We start from the raw sequence: 16,888 nt of genomic DNA on the forward strand, positions 1-16,888 counted from the left end.
CTTCACCAGCGGCAGAGTATAATGCGCACCCTTCACAATTTAGAACTCGACGTAGCGCATCTAAAACGCGCACTATACTCTGGAAAACACAGTAGGTGTTGTCTGTGTTTCCAGGCACGGCTGCAACACATGTGACAATCAACGGTAATGGGACACACGCAGGGCACGGGCGAGTACCTTCCGAACGCTCCGTAGGTGTTGACGATTCTCAGCGGCTCGAACGACGTGTTCATGGCCTGTCGCGCAGACAGTAGATTCTGCACGACCGGCACACTGAGGTAGGCGATGAGCCCAGCCACAGCCAGTGACACCACTTGACGGCTGTAGTAACCTGTGAGATGGAGAAGACAGAAGACGACAAAAGCAGTTAGAGCACACTGGTTTTGATGCTTTGAGCCGATTTAAAAAAGCTTTGTTGTTCGCTAGACTTCATTAAGATAGGTTCAGCCAGTGACTCTGAGCTCCGCTAATCACATCAAACACGGTCGAAACAGCTGGCTGTCTGGAGTGAGTAATGATCAGTTGAAACTTGAAATGCAGTTTCCATACCACAGAACTCTCCTATTCCTATTCCTACTGCAGAGGTCATTTAACCAGTAGACTGTCCACCTATTCTTGAAGGGCGGTGGCGTTCCTATGGATGCGGAAAAGTCGGCCTGTAGCCGAGTCTCACGCAAACCGTGAGGTCTTTCTCATTCTGTCCACCGAAACGTACCGACTCCTTTCCTGTTCTTGGCAAGAGTACGCTGGCGTTCTCTCAGCGTGCTAGCGGGAAACAGGAAAGAGAGTGTGGCGTCGTCGAAGCAGAAGACGGACGGAATCAGCGTCAGCCAGTTGAGAAAGCTGAGGTTGCCGCTGCTGATAAGAACAATCTGTATGGACACAAGTACAGCACTGGAATCAGGATCTCCAGAACAGGCTTGCTGGAAAGCAAATGAGACCGGCCTTGCCGAAAAAGAAGAAAGTGCCGGCACACAACTTCATGAGTTGAACGGAGCACCTCACACGCACGCGGACAAGTGCACGCACACACACACACACACACACACACACACACACACACACACACACACACACACACGCACACATGCTGATCCAAGAACGCCCGAAAAACAGATATCAGAAATTGAATTTCACAATAAGAATGTGCCCAGCCCGGCGGGTACAATATGTTCTTTGTTCCGATGTTAAATTCCAACAAGGTAACACACAGTCGACAACATCACATACCTGAAACAAAAGCTGGACAAGACCACCAAGTGCACAGAGGCGTCGAAACGGCAACAGCAACAGGAAGGGGCAGATCAGCTCGACTACGTGATTGGAGGCTGTCTCAAATTGATGCACCACTTGCGGTGACTGGTGGTAGTAGTAGCTGAGTGGATTGGGCACAGGTTGAGTCTGCGCACAGCCAATAGCCATATACACAACAGTGATAATGCGGCAAATATCACACACATACACACGCACACACATGCTCTCTCTCTCTCTCACACACACATGCACATACACATACACATGCGCGTGCACACACACACACACACACCCGCACACAAGCATACAAAAGCTTCCTTGTCACAACGTTCACTCACCTCATAGTGATAGTTCATGCAGGTCAGATCATGCCAGCACTGGTCACCGCGTACCTTGATCAAACCCTACACACAGTGACAAACAAACACAGATACTAACTTATAGTGCTGCTGCTGCTGTTGCTGCTGCTAGTGCTGCTGGTGCTCTTGCTGCTGCACAAACTACGGCAGAGCTGCAATTACAGACTGCACTTGCAGAAGTGCTAGTATTGTAGATGGCTGTTCCTTGCTGCCAGTTCAGTCTGCTTGGAAGAGAAGTGGAAGTGCTGCTGAACAACTGATTTTTGGGACAACAATATAGTGTAACTCTAAAATTTTCAGATTTCAATGAACAGCAGAAATTCATTCGGGATTTTCAGTCACCCGCATTGATCAACAACATAGACAGCAGAAATTTAACATTTAGAACGGTTCTCAAGAGTTCTCGAGCCTAAATTCAGCCTAAATTGGGATGTGAAAGGCTCGAGTCTCATCCTTTGTTGATGCTACGTACAGAGGAGGACGACAGTAAAACACAATACACGACACACTCGTAGCATGTTATTATATTCTGCAGAAAACTGTCAGAATCCAGCTCACCGCTCCCAGCATGATGCGGAACAGCAGCCAACGGTAGCCCCACCTTGCAACCCATGGCGTTGGACAACTGTCCGGAAATCTCCGCCAGGACCAGACTGGCACGAGGAAGATGGCAAGAAATCCAGTTTCAAGCAGCTGCGACTCCCACCCTGCACAAGGCAAAGAAAACCAGTTTGTTGCTAAGTGGATAGATAGATGCTGGAATAGCGAACAGACAACTAGCAACAGGACTAAACATGCACACGCACACACTAGCACACATACACACACATACACACACAAATCTTCACTCATGACCGACCCATGCCAATCATGATAGTTGAACATGGCATGCATTGCCTCCAAACCTAGACATCATGCAGCATGCGTGAGTAACGTAATCCACTGAAAACCTACCAAATGAGTACCTTGTAGATGGCGGCAGGAAATGAACAGTTCCCAGCATCAGCAAGCAGAAATACATGACACACACACACACACACACACACACACACACACACACGCGCACACGCACGCACACAAACACGCGCGCACACGCACGCACACAAACACGCACACACACACACACCCGCACGCACAATTCTGGTTGCGGTGAGCGTAAAGTAGAACTCCCCTTAGCCGGCACGTTGGGGCCGCGACCTGTCCGTAACCAGATATTTCCTGTATCTTAGAACATAACATACATACTAGTACATGTACTGCTGGTTGCATGCAAGTAAACACCTTTTTTCACGACAATCACTATTTTGGGAGCCGTTTTGTTGAAAAGCCACTTTTTGTGATTCGAGAGAGGTCAGTAAGGTAGACGGGAGTGTCCGGATCTGGGGAGTCCGGGTTAGAGGAGTTTTACTGTATGTCAACTGAATGACATGTGCACGTACACAGTTCAGATGATTATACAGTAGGTATCGGTTATAGCGTGGGTGTTTGAAAAACGACTTTCTATTCTTATTTCCGATATTTCTTACACACGATAAATCAAGTGTGGCATATCACATGCATGTGCGCAGGGGCAGGAAGATCATCGTACATGCAACGCAGTACTTCTGTGCATGTGGCTGGTCATAGTCCCATAGGCTTACCATGTGGCTATGCAAAATGAGTTACATGACCACAACAGTTGAATCTGCAGCACTACGACGCAACGAGAGTCAGATCAGAACGGAATTGGACAGACGTTAATACTACAGGCGATACCTTTTGTACTAATCTGGCATGTTTCGCTACACAAAGTCCATTCTTAGGACCGATATATTCTACTATGGGATAAAATTGCTTGTAAGAATAAATGTGCACTTGAAATCCATGTTATGATTATGAAAACATGAGAGTTCATTCTTGTAGGCAGTATATTCTTTTACACAACCACGCTATAACCGATACGCACTGTACCTACACGCTTTCACCAGGGAGTTGTGCAGTATATACCCGGAGGAGGACACGGCACAGATTGCTGTGGACAGGGTCCCACTCGAGCTCATGTCAGTGAAAAAAGTTTTTTTCTACTGAGTTTTCTTGATGCCGTTGGATTTCTATGCGGAGGCGACAAAGAGAAAACGGCCTAACCGCGATGGTCTCCTTCCTGTTTCGAACAGTTCTTTGGCTAATGTGCGATTAATGCAGTTAACTCTTGTTAGCGCTCATCACAGAATCTCTATGTTGAGCCACTCACTTTGTCGTGCTCTATGCTCAGCCCCATTGCCTCATTCGCAGCCTGCACCCGTATAACTCCAAACCCTGTGCCCTGTGTGTTGGTGTACTTCATAGCGGTCTAGCATCTGCACGTGCATGTGGGATGTGGGCTAATGGTAGAGAAGTGTACTGTGGTACACTGAGGCTAATCAAAGTAAGTAAAACGGAAGCGAATAAAGCCGTGGACGAGAAAGAAGACCGGTAAGCGCCATATCCAAGGACATAAGATGTGTGGTATTGCCTTGCCTCTGCGTTACAACCAAACACATCAACAGCAGCTGGCGAGCGTCATCAACAGCAGCTCGGCAGTAGCAGCAAAGAAACCCTTCAGACGCACCTTGCTTCACCGGGAACAAAGAAGGCGGTCGAAGTAAGGCTCTGGTCTGCGCCAGTGACTGTATGCATTGTACTAGACGGTCTGGATGAGCGTGACTTGCACGAGTGAAGAGCAAAGTGATAAACGAGGCTGTGCAATAGGCAAAGCCGATGGAGGAAGCGACAGCAGACTCCGTATGGAGTTTCCAGCCTAGCTTGTGGACATAAAACACGCTATGGAGTATGGTGGAAACCAAGAAGTGAATACAGTCTTCGAGAGTTGTCTCCACAAAAAGGCCAGGAAATTGCACTGCAACAGGGGTCTGAAGATCGCACAGTTTTTAGTTGTAGTTGATATTTTACATGGTCCTTCGAGCCGAGTCGTGGAGCTTGAGAGTCGATTTAATGCATGTTTTGAAATTGAGAATTTTGGTCGGACATGGAGGAGCAGGAAGAATCTAGAGATTCGAGTGAGACCACTAGCTCTGACAGAAAACAACCATCAGCGGAAGTGTCTGTAAAGACGCCGGATCAGCTTGTCTTACGCATGAAGCGCAAGGTGCGTGGGGGCCCATCGCGGATCGTGTACGAGATGCATGGGCGAGTTTCAGCACATTGTTGACGAAGCTCGATACATGAATGTGTTGGCCGACGATGTCTGTGCGTCTGTGCGACATGCACGCAATTCGTTGTAGTGCAAGAGGGAACTGCTGGCCGCTCTGGACACAGAGATTTTGGAATTAGTGTGCGACGTCTGTGATGGAGACGTTGAGGATGAAGTAATGAAGGCTGATGACTGGACCCTCAAGCTGCAGATGTTCTGCAGCACGCTGGACAGGATATTGGACTTCCCAGTTGAGGACAAAGCATGTGAACATGGTGACCGACGCACCAGAGCACTTAGCACGCTGGAAGAGAGTTCTGAGAGTGCAGCAGACTCAAGCAAAGCAGTTAACCCAGTCACTGAGGGCACTGACAATACTGGGAAGCATGCTGACCTGACGGAAGAGAGTGTTCTGGCGTCGTCAGCGCCCAGCCCGCAGTTGAGTACGCATATGCCGAACGTTTTTTTGGCTACTAGTGGATCTACATGATCTATTATACAGGTTTGTTTACAACAGCTTACCGGTAACTAGAGGTTACAGTGCAGTTCAAGCTGGAGTTTCTCATCAGTCCCAAATACCGTCCGTAAGTCGAATTTCCCGTCACGTTTTCCATAGAATTTCCCATAAAAATGTACGCCTAGTGTCCCATCAATTTTCTCATCTAGTTTCCCATCAAAATTTCCCGTTGTTTTTGGGAGCACAGCCCCATGCTGTGTGATCAGTCGTGTGATATGATAAAATAAAATAAATTCCCATCTAGTTTCCCATCAAATTTCCGTCACTTTTCCCCATCAATTTTCCCATCACTTTTCACGTGCGAGCTACAGCTCAAGCCATGCGTGTGTACGGTGGCTTTCTCCACACCCTGGCTGTCGTGAAGCACTGCAACACCGGGAAGGAGGCGGCGGGTCGACGGATTTGCATGCGTATCGCATAGTTTTTTAGAGAAACTTTTCAAAGTAGAAAAAAGCAGCTGCTGGGAAGCAGCAAAAAAGGTTCTCAGGCTGTGCGCGTTACCGTTGTGCATGGTAAACAAAGAAGCTTTCTTGCCAAATGGCGGTTTTATCTACATGTATCTATTGTACAGTGCTGCTCAATGAAATCCGGTCGCGTGAGTCAAGTCAGCACCTTGCACTAGGGCTGCACATCGCCCGGCGCGTACTTGAGCGACTCGATCGGATTTCACCGCGCAGTACTGTACACTCCACGCTGGAGTTCAGCGACGTGGCATGCATACATTGCTTGCCACTAGCCCGATATAACAAGCGTCTGACTGCCAGGTACTGTAAACCGGAAAGTCTAACGAGTCACAAAGTCTAACATTTTAACGACCAATTTTTTTCGTTATTTGAAGAAATGTTATTGCGACATGTTTGTGTAAAGATGGGTGGCCTGGAAGCTATCGTTAAACTTTTTCGTTAAACTTTCCGGTTTTACCGTATGTGCTATGCTATAAAGAATTTACCCATGGATTTATCCATGGATAGGCTGACCCCACCGCTGTTCTGTACAGTAACACCAATTAGCACATCCTTGAACAACGTCTCCACAACAAACCTATACCGGTATGTAATTCTTAGAAAAAAAGATAAGAGGACCAAAAGTTGTCATGTTCTCTGTAGTTTGTCTAACACTAATGAATGATTCGTTTCCTCGTTATATGTACATGTTAACGTATGCTGGTGCGAAACCATTTCCGGCCGAAATAGAGGAGGTTTTTAGTCTAATTCCGCCTTAATTGGGTTTGAAAAAGGCCAGACATCAGTTCCTTTGAATGGACTGTACACAAAGCTGACCCAGTGGATGGCCTCATCACAACCAATCCAGTTCCAATACACGGCTAGTAAAGTAGATGCATCTCTACGAAAGCTCACCAGGTCTGGCCAACGGCGACGATGGAGTGGTAGAGCACCCACAGCAAAGCCATCATAGGCATGTTGGCAGCACCGCGCAGCATGACCAGTGCCGATACGAGCAGGCCGCACAGAGCAAGCTGGTCCAGCAGGTAGTCGATGTCATGTTGCCAGTTGAAGAACCACAGGACGGTGGGAGCAGCACTACGATCATTCAAGACACACACACGCACACACACACACACACACACACACACACATACACACACACACACACACACACACATACACACAGGGACAGGACACACAGAACGGAGGGACAGAATGACGGATGGACAGGCAGTCAAGCAGTCAGGCAGGCAGGCAGGCAGGCAGATACACAAACAGGAAAGGGACAACAAACACCAGATAACAACAAGAGCATGGCAGGATGTTCATACATTAGAACTCTCCACATTCAGATTTTCCATCCGGGCATTCATGTCGACCGGGCACCTTCCGAGTCCACCACAAAATTGCATTTCAACGGAAAAACGGCATCACAAATATTCGTAGAAAAGATATTTGGGTTGACACGGCGCTAGGGGTGAAACGATTAGTTCGAATATTCGAGTATTCGTTCGAAAATCTCAAACGAGCGAGTATTCGAAATTTTGCACTCGATCGTTTTTTTTTTTTTTTTAGTACTGGCATTCTATTTTTCAAAAACTTCTGTTGTACTGCTCATCGACTGGTATGCACGCATTATTCGTGCCTTCGAGTCAGTATTTTATGACTTGGACGATGCGATCACCACGGCAAGTAACTTAACGTTATTTTGTTTTGAGATAATGAAAGTACTGGTGAAAATCGTTACTTTACACTCTGTACAAGACGTTGGCGACTTTTGTTCTATGTTCACAGATAATTTCTTCCGAATTGGTCGAGAACTCACAAATCTAGCGCTTTTGAATTTCGATAAAATACTCGAAATAATCGGATACTCGATCGAATATTATGAATGAGCGATCGGTTGGTCAAAATAGATACTCGTTTCACCCCTACACGGCGCCCATTCCAAAGCAAACCATGTCCATTGTAAAACTAACAACGCTTGGGCACATGGCCATCTTCAGGAAACTGAAACAATGAAACTGCGCTTGTTACAAAGGAGCAGTCTATACACAGGGTGTTCCGCCAAAAAAATGCTAGTTCTCTCACTACGCATACGGGAGGTGGCAAAGTGCCAAAAATACTGCGATTTCTCACATCATGAAAGTATGAGGGAGCAGCAGCAGCAGCAGCAGCAGCAGCAGCAGCAGCAGCAGAAAACCACTAATAAACAAATCATATTTCTGACACTAAATTCGGAACGACGCTTCCCGCAGCTCCATTGTAATAAAGTTCTCATGGGAAGCAAAAACTGTAAATTATCACGCTGTCCAGAGAGGCTGCAGCGGGCGTACGTATAGGTGACAAGATACAGATGTCATGTCAGCTTGCTGCCACTGCCATCTACACTTTCCTGTACAATGTACTTCACACCTCCCCTGCACCACATTCTCAATTCCAGCAGATCATGTGTTAGTGACAAAGAAACTGGTAAAATTATAGCCAGATACTTGATACAATAACGATAGAAACCATCAGGCATGACTGAAGTTATTTATACAAAAGGTCCCCACCCTGTGTTTGTGTTAAAGTGTGCAGGCTGGTATTAAAGTGGTAACTAATCATTCCGAATAACAGTTGCAGTGAGGTTTGTAAGGTACGTTTTACAGGAAAGCGGAAGATGACAATGGCAGTAGGATGGCTTGACACCTGTATCTTGTCACCTACACGTATGCTTGCTGCTGCCTCTTGACCATGTGAGGATTTGTAGTCTTGATTATTGTTACAATAAGAGTTTATTTGTTTAAATGTAGAAAGGAAAAGGACATATGGATATGAGTTAAGAGTAACTCTCCATCACTGTAACTGTAACATTTATTTATGGCTCAACATCCGAGTTTTAAATTGTTTATTTGTTTATTTGTGCTTTTTCTGCTGCTGTTCCCTCACATCGTAGTGATGTGATAATTCACAGTTTTTGGTGCTTTGCCACCCATGACAATGAGAGAACTACAAAATGTAGCAGTTTTTTTGGCAGAACACCCTGCAACAGCGTTACAGGTAAACTCAGTGTGAGGTCAAGAGGAGCGGTTCCTCTGGACCTCTCACAGAATCATCGTTTCAATTCGAATTACCTGAGGATGGCCGTGTGCTGAACGTTGTTACCTTTAAAACGGAAATGGTTCGGGTTTGCAGGGTGATTCAGAATGGATGTTTCGAACTATTTCCCACCCAAATGTGGTTCCTACAGATCAACGAAACTGAAAGAGAAGCTTCAAGACTTCTACCGATCAAAAGATTGATTTGCAAAACGCCCACTAAAAGATTGCTTGCCTGTATGTAAACAAGCCGTTCAAAGCTGAACAATGTATGCTACGAGCTACAGGCAAACCCTAGTTGTGTCAGATATTGTTTTGCATGCCCAGACTGGCCAGAGCAACTCAATCAAACGGGTTTTAGCAGCCGCACCTTACGGCGTTATAGTTGAGCTCCCCGAAATGATCGAGTACACGCTTCAAGTACAGATCTGCCGGCAGAAGTCCCCTCTTGCCGATCAGCTGACGATTCTGGTGCAGTGCCACCAGGAATGCAACGACTGAGCACGTACACACACACACACACACACACGCACGTGTGCATACACGAGAGCACACACACCACACATAAGATCGCATGCACACACACATACGCACGGACATGTACAGACAGTCACCAAACCGGGCACAAACAGAAACACAAGTTGCATCATCAAAAATACTGTAGTACTGTACATTCCATGGACTCTCTGCAACTATAAGAGAGTCGTAGCATCTAGGGAGACAGCACAGGCGACTGTAACGCTAGATCGTGTGGGTTTCGACCCCGGCCTACCCGTTGCAGTCACCTTTTCGGGCAGGGTTGATTTACACACGCTCACATAATAATGTTATGGCATCGCTTGACTGTGCCTACTGGCCACTCCTGAGGTCAGCAGGTCAAGGCCGCGTTTGTGATCGCAAGTTGTATAGACCGCGGATTACGTAAAACTTCCAAATCCGGGTCGAAGTGCACATCTTCTCGGGTGACTTTGATCTCGTGCCGTCTCCCTAGACGTTATGACTTCCTGATGTATACCGTGACCTTGTTACGAATTATAGCCGATATTCACTGACATAAATGTGAAGCTGGTGTTTGTACAGACGGCGCATATCAGCCATATTCATGAGGCTGAAGGTGATGTCATACTTACTTCCAAAGTACTAGTATACCGGTACATTGGCGCGCGTATTTCCTGATAATTTTGCCATTACATCTGCAAGTGAATAGCTAGCAGCTCCGGCCGAGGTCATAGTGGCTAAGGACACGGCGATAACGGCTGAATCATGCACTCCTCAAGTTTCCGGGTCATGGAAATGTATGTGGGTGAGTGGGTGGCCCTGGCCCAGGTATACGCAGTAACTACAAACAGCTCATTTTACAGTATGAGGACTGACGCAGAGTACAATATTCCCTTGAAAAAATGTTTAAAACTATGCCACAGGGCGAAACAAGAGGTTACATCATCAGCGACAGGCAACTACAGTCCTTGGAGCACTGAGAATACGGCATATTGTCGGTGCTGCACGCTTACAGTATATCAGTCCCAGCAGTCGCAAGAAAACAATCCGAGTCAGCCAGAATTCTCCTGCCAGCTTCTCCAGAGAAGGCTGATTACGATTGGGGGCACCGTGAGGAGTACTGCCACTACTCTCCCTAGCACTCGGCTTTACAGGAGTACAACGATCTTGGTCCACTCTCTCCGTTGGTTTCCTTCTCCGCGGTCGAGCCGCGTCGAACTCCTCCTCGCTGACACCCCGAGCCATGGCGGACGACTCGGCGTGATAAGCATTGCCTCACATTACCACATGCACAGTGGTTATGACTATTCCTGCGGCCTGCATAAATTCCTTCTTGTCAGATTCAAAAACATCGGCGAAAAAAATATTGCAGCAACGTCGTCATCCTTTTTCTTGTTTGAAGGAACATTTCGTGTGATCAGTGATCACCAATGTCCATAGATCAGCTCGATTTTTGAGCATTCATTTTGAATAATCCACAGCATAGCACCTTTTATAAAGCTGCAAAGTGAACAACTCACCTACAACTGTCTTGGTTGTACTTGATGGTCGTGCTGCGGGCAGGGACTTACTGCCGCGATCATGGCTGATTTTTTAGAAGCTGACGATGACGAGGTAATGTCGGAGCAGAGCTGGTCACACCTCTCCAGGCATCACCTGAAGGTGAGGAATCATTGAATGCATAGCACCAAGATCAAGAGTACTGTAGACCAAGAGGTCTGCCATCTTTTTTAGCACATGAGGTGGATATTGTTTGTATGATCACCAAAACAACACATCACCCTTGAATCAAATTTAAAATGACCAGATCGTCTGTAGTACAGTGTACTGTGTGATAGCACGCTAAGAGAGTGGTTGATTTTAGTGGCTCTTTAGACATTACACTGGTTGTGTTTCTCAACACAATGGTATAGCCGGTGTGTGTGTATGTGTGTTCTATGCCGATGTACTCCGTGTGGTGTAGACCAGGTGTGCATTGGGTGGTCGATTCACATGGCTTCGCAGGTTGTGTGGATTGGGCAGTTATCTGGCGCTAGTCTTGGTCTGTCTCATTCAGATCTTGTCCGCTATCGTTGCTATGAGAGAAAATCTGTGGGTGCACATCCAGTGCATTTGCAGATTTGCGTGCTTCTCTTGCGATGGGCGTATACATGGTACATGGTGTGTATGTGTGTGTGTGTGTGTGTGTGTGTGTGTGTGTTGTGTGTGTGTGTGTGTGTGTGTGTGTGTGTGTGTGTGTGCCTGCACATATGTGTATGTGGATGGGTGTATGCGCATACCCGCTCATTCTGCAGGTTGGCTTCCGAGAAGGAGCCGGTCAATCGCAAGATGATGCACGACAGCGCGGCTTTGACGAAGGTTTTGCCGCAGCTGCACGGGAAACGGCTGAGCTAGCATGGTGCCGTGGTGTTGTAAGGTTAGTACCGGATTCACTTTCAGACGCAGAAGAGCCGGACACATCGTCTCCAAGTTAGGGCACCATGGTTTTCATTTCAAGAGGGTAGCAAACAATCCTATCTACAATATGTGTCCTTGTAGCTGCAGCAAGGATTCTACTTACATGTAGAATCTACCAACTGCTTTACGGTGACTACAGTGAGATCAAGTTGTGCCCAGATGTGTACCCTTGTTTGTATTATATTATTATAACTTATACACACCAAGAAACTGGTAGCAGCCAGGGAACTTGGGAAGTGAACTGGCATTGCACTGTAAGGGCTTGTGCTAGCGCCTCACAACTTCAAGTTTTCTGAAGTACATGTACGTAACTCGGTGAGAATCACGTTGTTCCAATGTCCCCATCATACAGTACACAGCCTTGTATGTGGGCCCAGGCCAGGGTGCATTTTCAAGGTTTTCATAGACAATCATGCTCGGCGCTATGTGTACTGCAGTGATGTACGACCTTACAATTATGTGGCTGCTGCAGCTCATACCACAATGGAAGCTATGCAGTTGTGTTTGTGGAGTGTGAGCAAGATAATAGGTGTGTTTGTGTGTGTGTGTGTGTGTGTGTGTGTGTGTGTGTGTGTATGTGTGTGTGTGTGTGTGTGTGTGTGTGTGTGTGTGTGTGTGTGTGTGTGTGTGTGTGTGTGTATGTGACTATGTGTGTACATGTGTGCATGCGTGGGTGTGCGTGTGCATGCGTGCACATGTATGTGTGGGTGGGTGGTATCCCCGTGTATGTTGTTCCAGCGGTGTTCAGATGATGATAGTCATGAGAGACGGTCCCGCTGCCGCTTCTGGTCTCAGTGATCTGGAGGAGCTGTTGTCGGAGATCAAGATGGCAGAGAACAGGGTCACAGCCAGGCGAGATGCACCTGCGGATGATCATGCCACGGTGGCAGGCCAGCCGCAGCGCAACGAGCAGTTACAGTGTCCCGAGCACCAGCTGTGCGCGGGTGCTGTGAAGTCAGTCGACGGGCCGTTGCTGGAGCGCCTTCAGTCCGTGCTGGAGCGTCGCGGCTTCAAGTTGCCGATCGAACGACAGCCTTAGCAGCACGAAGACAGACGGCAATAGGTGAGAACACCTTCGACTTACAAGTACACTGTACATGTACCATCAACTGGGTCGTTCTACTCTGCAGCGTTGATTTAAAGTTGATCGGAAAAAAAGGTTTCTTGCACCAACACTCAGCTGTAAACGTTCCATTCTGTGTCCGCGCGCATTTTTGAGAGGACGCGTCCATCGGAAATTTCTTGTTTTTGGTATGAAGGCCATCGCCACCTACATGTAAGCCTCTTGCAGCATGCAGCTATCAATGTGGGAATTAGATCTGCGGGGGGGGGGGGGGGGGGGGGGGCATTTTCCAGCCCCATTGAGCATGTACATAGGGCTTGAAAGTGCTACGTCACAGCATAGCAACAATTTCAAATATTCAAAAATTGGATCCACTTGGATCCAGTTTTTGTATGGATCCAAGCACATTTCAAGCCGTCGTACTCACAGCAAGGTGATGTAGCCAGTGAAACTGACTGATTTGGCTACTGGGGGCGGGGTTACAACTGGTGGCGAAGTAAAAGTCACCCCTGCATACGACATGAGTGGGTTGCTATGCACCCACATACTGAGGCAATAGCAAAGTCACACCTGAGTGGATCCAAAATAGAAATCTGATGTCAACTTACTACTCCCTGGCCGTTTTTGACGTCATCACTTTCAAGCCCTATTGTACTGCACAATGGGTAATGTCTGCAGCATGTGATTGTTTGCGAATTTTGCGAGAGGCGCCGAATCGCAAACTTTGAACTTCGCAAACCGGTCTCTATTTCTAAAATCATGCAGGCATTTCTTGTCGCAAACATCATACCGTACTAACGCACATATAAGCACATGCGCTTATAAGTGAATTTTTGCTACGAATCCAATTTTCGAAAATGAAATATTTTCACCTGAACGCGCATGCGCGATCAGAGTTCGTTTGCCAGAGTCTTTGTGTTTGACTTGTAGTGTCAGTTTCATGGTTCCTGTATGCTGTTTGTAGACTTTTATCCGTGATTGTGTCGTCAAAGTGAGAATTTTGGTAGTGCTTCGCCTATAAGAGCATACGCTTATAAGTGAGAGTGCGCGTATATCCGAATACAGGCACATGCGCCTATATGCGTTACAATGGTACGTTTTACAGTAGCCGGTCAGGAGGTTGCAGCTGTGGCGCTGACTGGGTCTTAGTTGAAGTTGTGCCCGATCTGCTTTGCCTGCCTGCACTACAGGATCGACTGCTTCATCTGTGAGTATCCTTCACTCATCCAGTGCAGTACATGTACATGTACTGGCAGCAAACCAGACGCATGCTGGCACAAACCAGACGCATGCTGGCAGCAAACCAGACACATGCACAGTCGGACCAGCGCGTACTCACTGCCGGAATGATGGTGCGTAGAAGACATTGAAGAGGAAGGAGTGAGGAAGTAAGACGGAGATGGCAGCATTGTCTTCAGCGCCCAGCATGGCCAAGCTGCCCGCCAATTGATCACCTCCGGTTGTGACAATGTCGAAAGGTTCTACACGTAATGAATCTTGGCATCACACGCTACTTGTCCTTTCCGACAAGACGCCCGGAGTGGTGTTGATTGTGAATCGTGTTGCCAGGTTTGATTCGGTAAGTGGTACGCGCGGTGTGGGTGACTCGATTCTCTGACGACATCATCGCGTTACTCATAGGCATGTGTGCTGACAGTGACATCATCACATGACTCATAGGCATGTACGTTGGCAGTGACATGTATCAGCACGTGGCTCATGGGCCTGTATGCTGGCAGTGATATTGACTATTGTCTCTTTCACGTGCACTCCTGTGTGCTTGGCTTTGCTGCTCGCTCTTCCCGGTCTCAGCACTGAACTGCCATCCCTATCAGAGATCTGGCCACGGACTCACGGCGCCCTGCTCACTGCTGTGCGGGATCGTGCTGTGAGTGATGTGCTGATAATGCCTGTGCCATTCGGTGCATTTGCTGCAGATTATGGATTTTGCTGATACATATAGCTACTGTTTTTCATTCTTCTGAGCCACTACACGCGATTCCCTGCCATTGCGAGAGTGGCCCTGTGCCAGTCACTCTCTTGCTGCTACAGTCGACCTACCCTTATAACAATATTTGCGTCAAACCAAGAAATATTGTTATAAGGGTAATATTGTTATAAGGGTAACTGGTTCATTTCATACACATACGTCATAATGCATGGATTTTGTTCATTTTTTACACTCTTTATAGCATAAGACTGACGTACATGCCCATTGTGTACACAGCAAGGTGCCTACTGGTGCCCCCATTGGATTTCGTCATGTCCCAGCGACTTATCAAGTGAAGCTTGCCCTACCTGGATAGTGGGCTCTACATATCCCCTGCTAGATATTGTTATAAAATGGAAAATGTTGATTGGTCAGCCCATTTTATATCGTTATAGGGGTAATATCGTTATAGCAATATTGTTATAGAGGTAAGGCATTGTATACACAAGTCAATGGAGTGATTTGGTTTGCCAGAAAAATATCGTTATAAGGGTAATATCGTTATAGAGGTTATCGTTATAAGGGTAGGTCGACTGTACCAACTGATCTGAAAATCCCCCCCCCCCCCCCCCCCCCAACACACACACATCCTTTGGATTGTCAGAAATTTATGTCTCAGAATTTCCCACCTTGCTCCCCCTTATGGTCAGGCTGCCCGTTTTGGAGCCATCAGTTGCCTGATGATTGTAGAAATACGTGAAACTCAGAGTTGTGACGCAGCTTCCGATCTCTCTTGTGTTTCAGCTCAGAACTGTTATTGCCTTGGCACTATGCTTGCCGGTTCTTGACGAGAAAAATTGAGGATGTCCTTCAGTTTGGTCTGCACGGCATTCTCTTCTCGGTCGAAGTTCACTCTGCCACACAGAGTTTTATTTCTATGCAATGTTCAGAGCAACAAGTGCAATCAAGGCTTGTTTGCTGCTACTTTTAAAACGTTTCATGCTTTCGCAATCATCAGGCAACACGTTGTTCTGTAGTACGCTCTGCCTCCGCGGTGTTGAGCACTGTCAGCACACTGGGTACATCCTCCGGGGGGGGGGGTGGGTCTATGCAATGTACAAAGAGAAGTTCTTCGCCTCGATAGAGTGCTGAATGCCCACTAGACCAGAGCTGTCTCGCGCAGGAATTGCAGAGTAGCCGCAGAGTCATATGACATCCTGATACATCCTGGCCTGTTGGGTTTGGTATCTGTAGCCCTTGGCGGATACTGGCCGGCAGAAAAATCGGTACTTTTTCTGGTGTGTTTCAGGACCGGCGGAAGTAGCTTTTGATTGGTCCGGCCATTCCCTAGCCATTCATACAGTTTGTGCATGATATGGACATTATGCTGTCCCCGGGGAAAATTGCGATTCCGCGGCCGCGTTTTTTTCCGCGTTTTTTGCGATTTTTTTAAAGACCGCGTTTTCCGCGATTTTCCCGCGTTTTTTGAACTTTTTTGTTGCACTACACGTACACACAGTGCACTGTTCGGTCAGCAACGTCTCATCGTGACGGCTTTTTACTCAAATATGACGAGTGCTTACACCAGAGACTTGTAACTGATTGATTTCACTACATACTCACTGAAAATTGCCGCACATCAATATTATTCACCGCATATTTACCGCATATTTACCGCAAATTCACCGCAAATTATGCCATATTATGCCGCGTTTTTCCCCGCGTTTTTTGCGATTTTTTTCCGCAATTTTCCCCGGGGACAGATTATGGAGGGTATGCGCATGACCTCTCAGCAGTAAACACACGTTGGTGGCCAAAACGTTGGTCCGGCCATGGCCTGACCAACCGGACCGGTTCCGCCGGGCCTGTGTTTCCGATGCATGTTTGGTATGTGGATGAAGAAATGGAGCGGCAGAATACAGGGAAGTGCCTCCCGTAAGGTGTGTAAGGTTCTACCAATTTCTCTCTGTCGACTTTTCGAGCAGAATCTGCCAATTTTTCGAGCATTGTCCGCCGAGAGCTGGGTATGGGTACTTGACGGTCGCTAGCGCTGCTCGATCATACCACGCTTGCACCACTATACATGTGCCGAAACTCCCCCCCCCCCCCCCCCCC

The 16,888-nt window shown here is 47.3% G+C and overlaps 2 protein-coding genes across 2 annotated transcripts; one reads left to right on the plus strand and one right to left on the minus strand.

Moving 5' to 3' along the window:
* Window positions 1–10,672, minus strand: LOC135816558 (lipase maturation factor 1-like; the record flags this gene model as incomplete). The annotated part of the gene is given in 9 exon segments (XM_065329755.1): window positions 1–331; window positions 716–872; window positions 1,231–1,401; window positions 1,593–1,658; window positions 2,172–2,320; window positions 2,568–2,578; window positions 6,658–6,840; window positions 9,196–9,322; window positions 10,337–10,672. Coding segments are annotated over 9 exon segments (1,395 nt in total). The 5' UTR covers window positions 10,569–10,672.
* Window positions 10,673–10,761: 89 nt separating this feature from the next.
* LOC135816567 (uncharacterized) lies at window positions 10,762–15,380 on the plus strand. Its single transcript, XM_065329764.1, has 4 exons — window positions 10,762–10,985; window positions 11,618–11,739; window positions 12,519–12,843; window positions 14,034–15,380. Exons 1-3 carry the CDS (start codon window positions 10,905–10,907, stop codon window positions 12,817–12,819), a joined length of 504 nt encoding a protein of 167 aa, XP_065185836.1. The 5' UTR covers window positions 10,762–10,904; the 3' UTR covers window positions 12,820–12,843; window positions 14,034–15,380.
* The last annotated feature ends 1,508 nt before the right edge of the window (window positions 15,381–16,888 follow it).

This window comes from Sycon ciliatum, chromosome 1, assembly GCF_964019385.1.
Source record: "Sycon ciliatum chromosome 1, ocSycCili1.1, whole genome shotgun sequence".
Classification (NCBI taxonomy): Eukaryota; Metazoa; Porifera; class Calcarea; order Leucosolenida; family Sycettidae; genus Sycon; species Sycon ciliatum.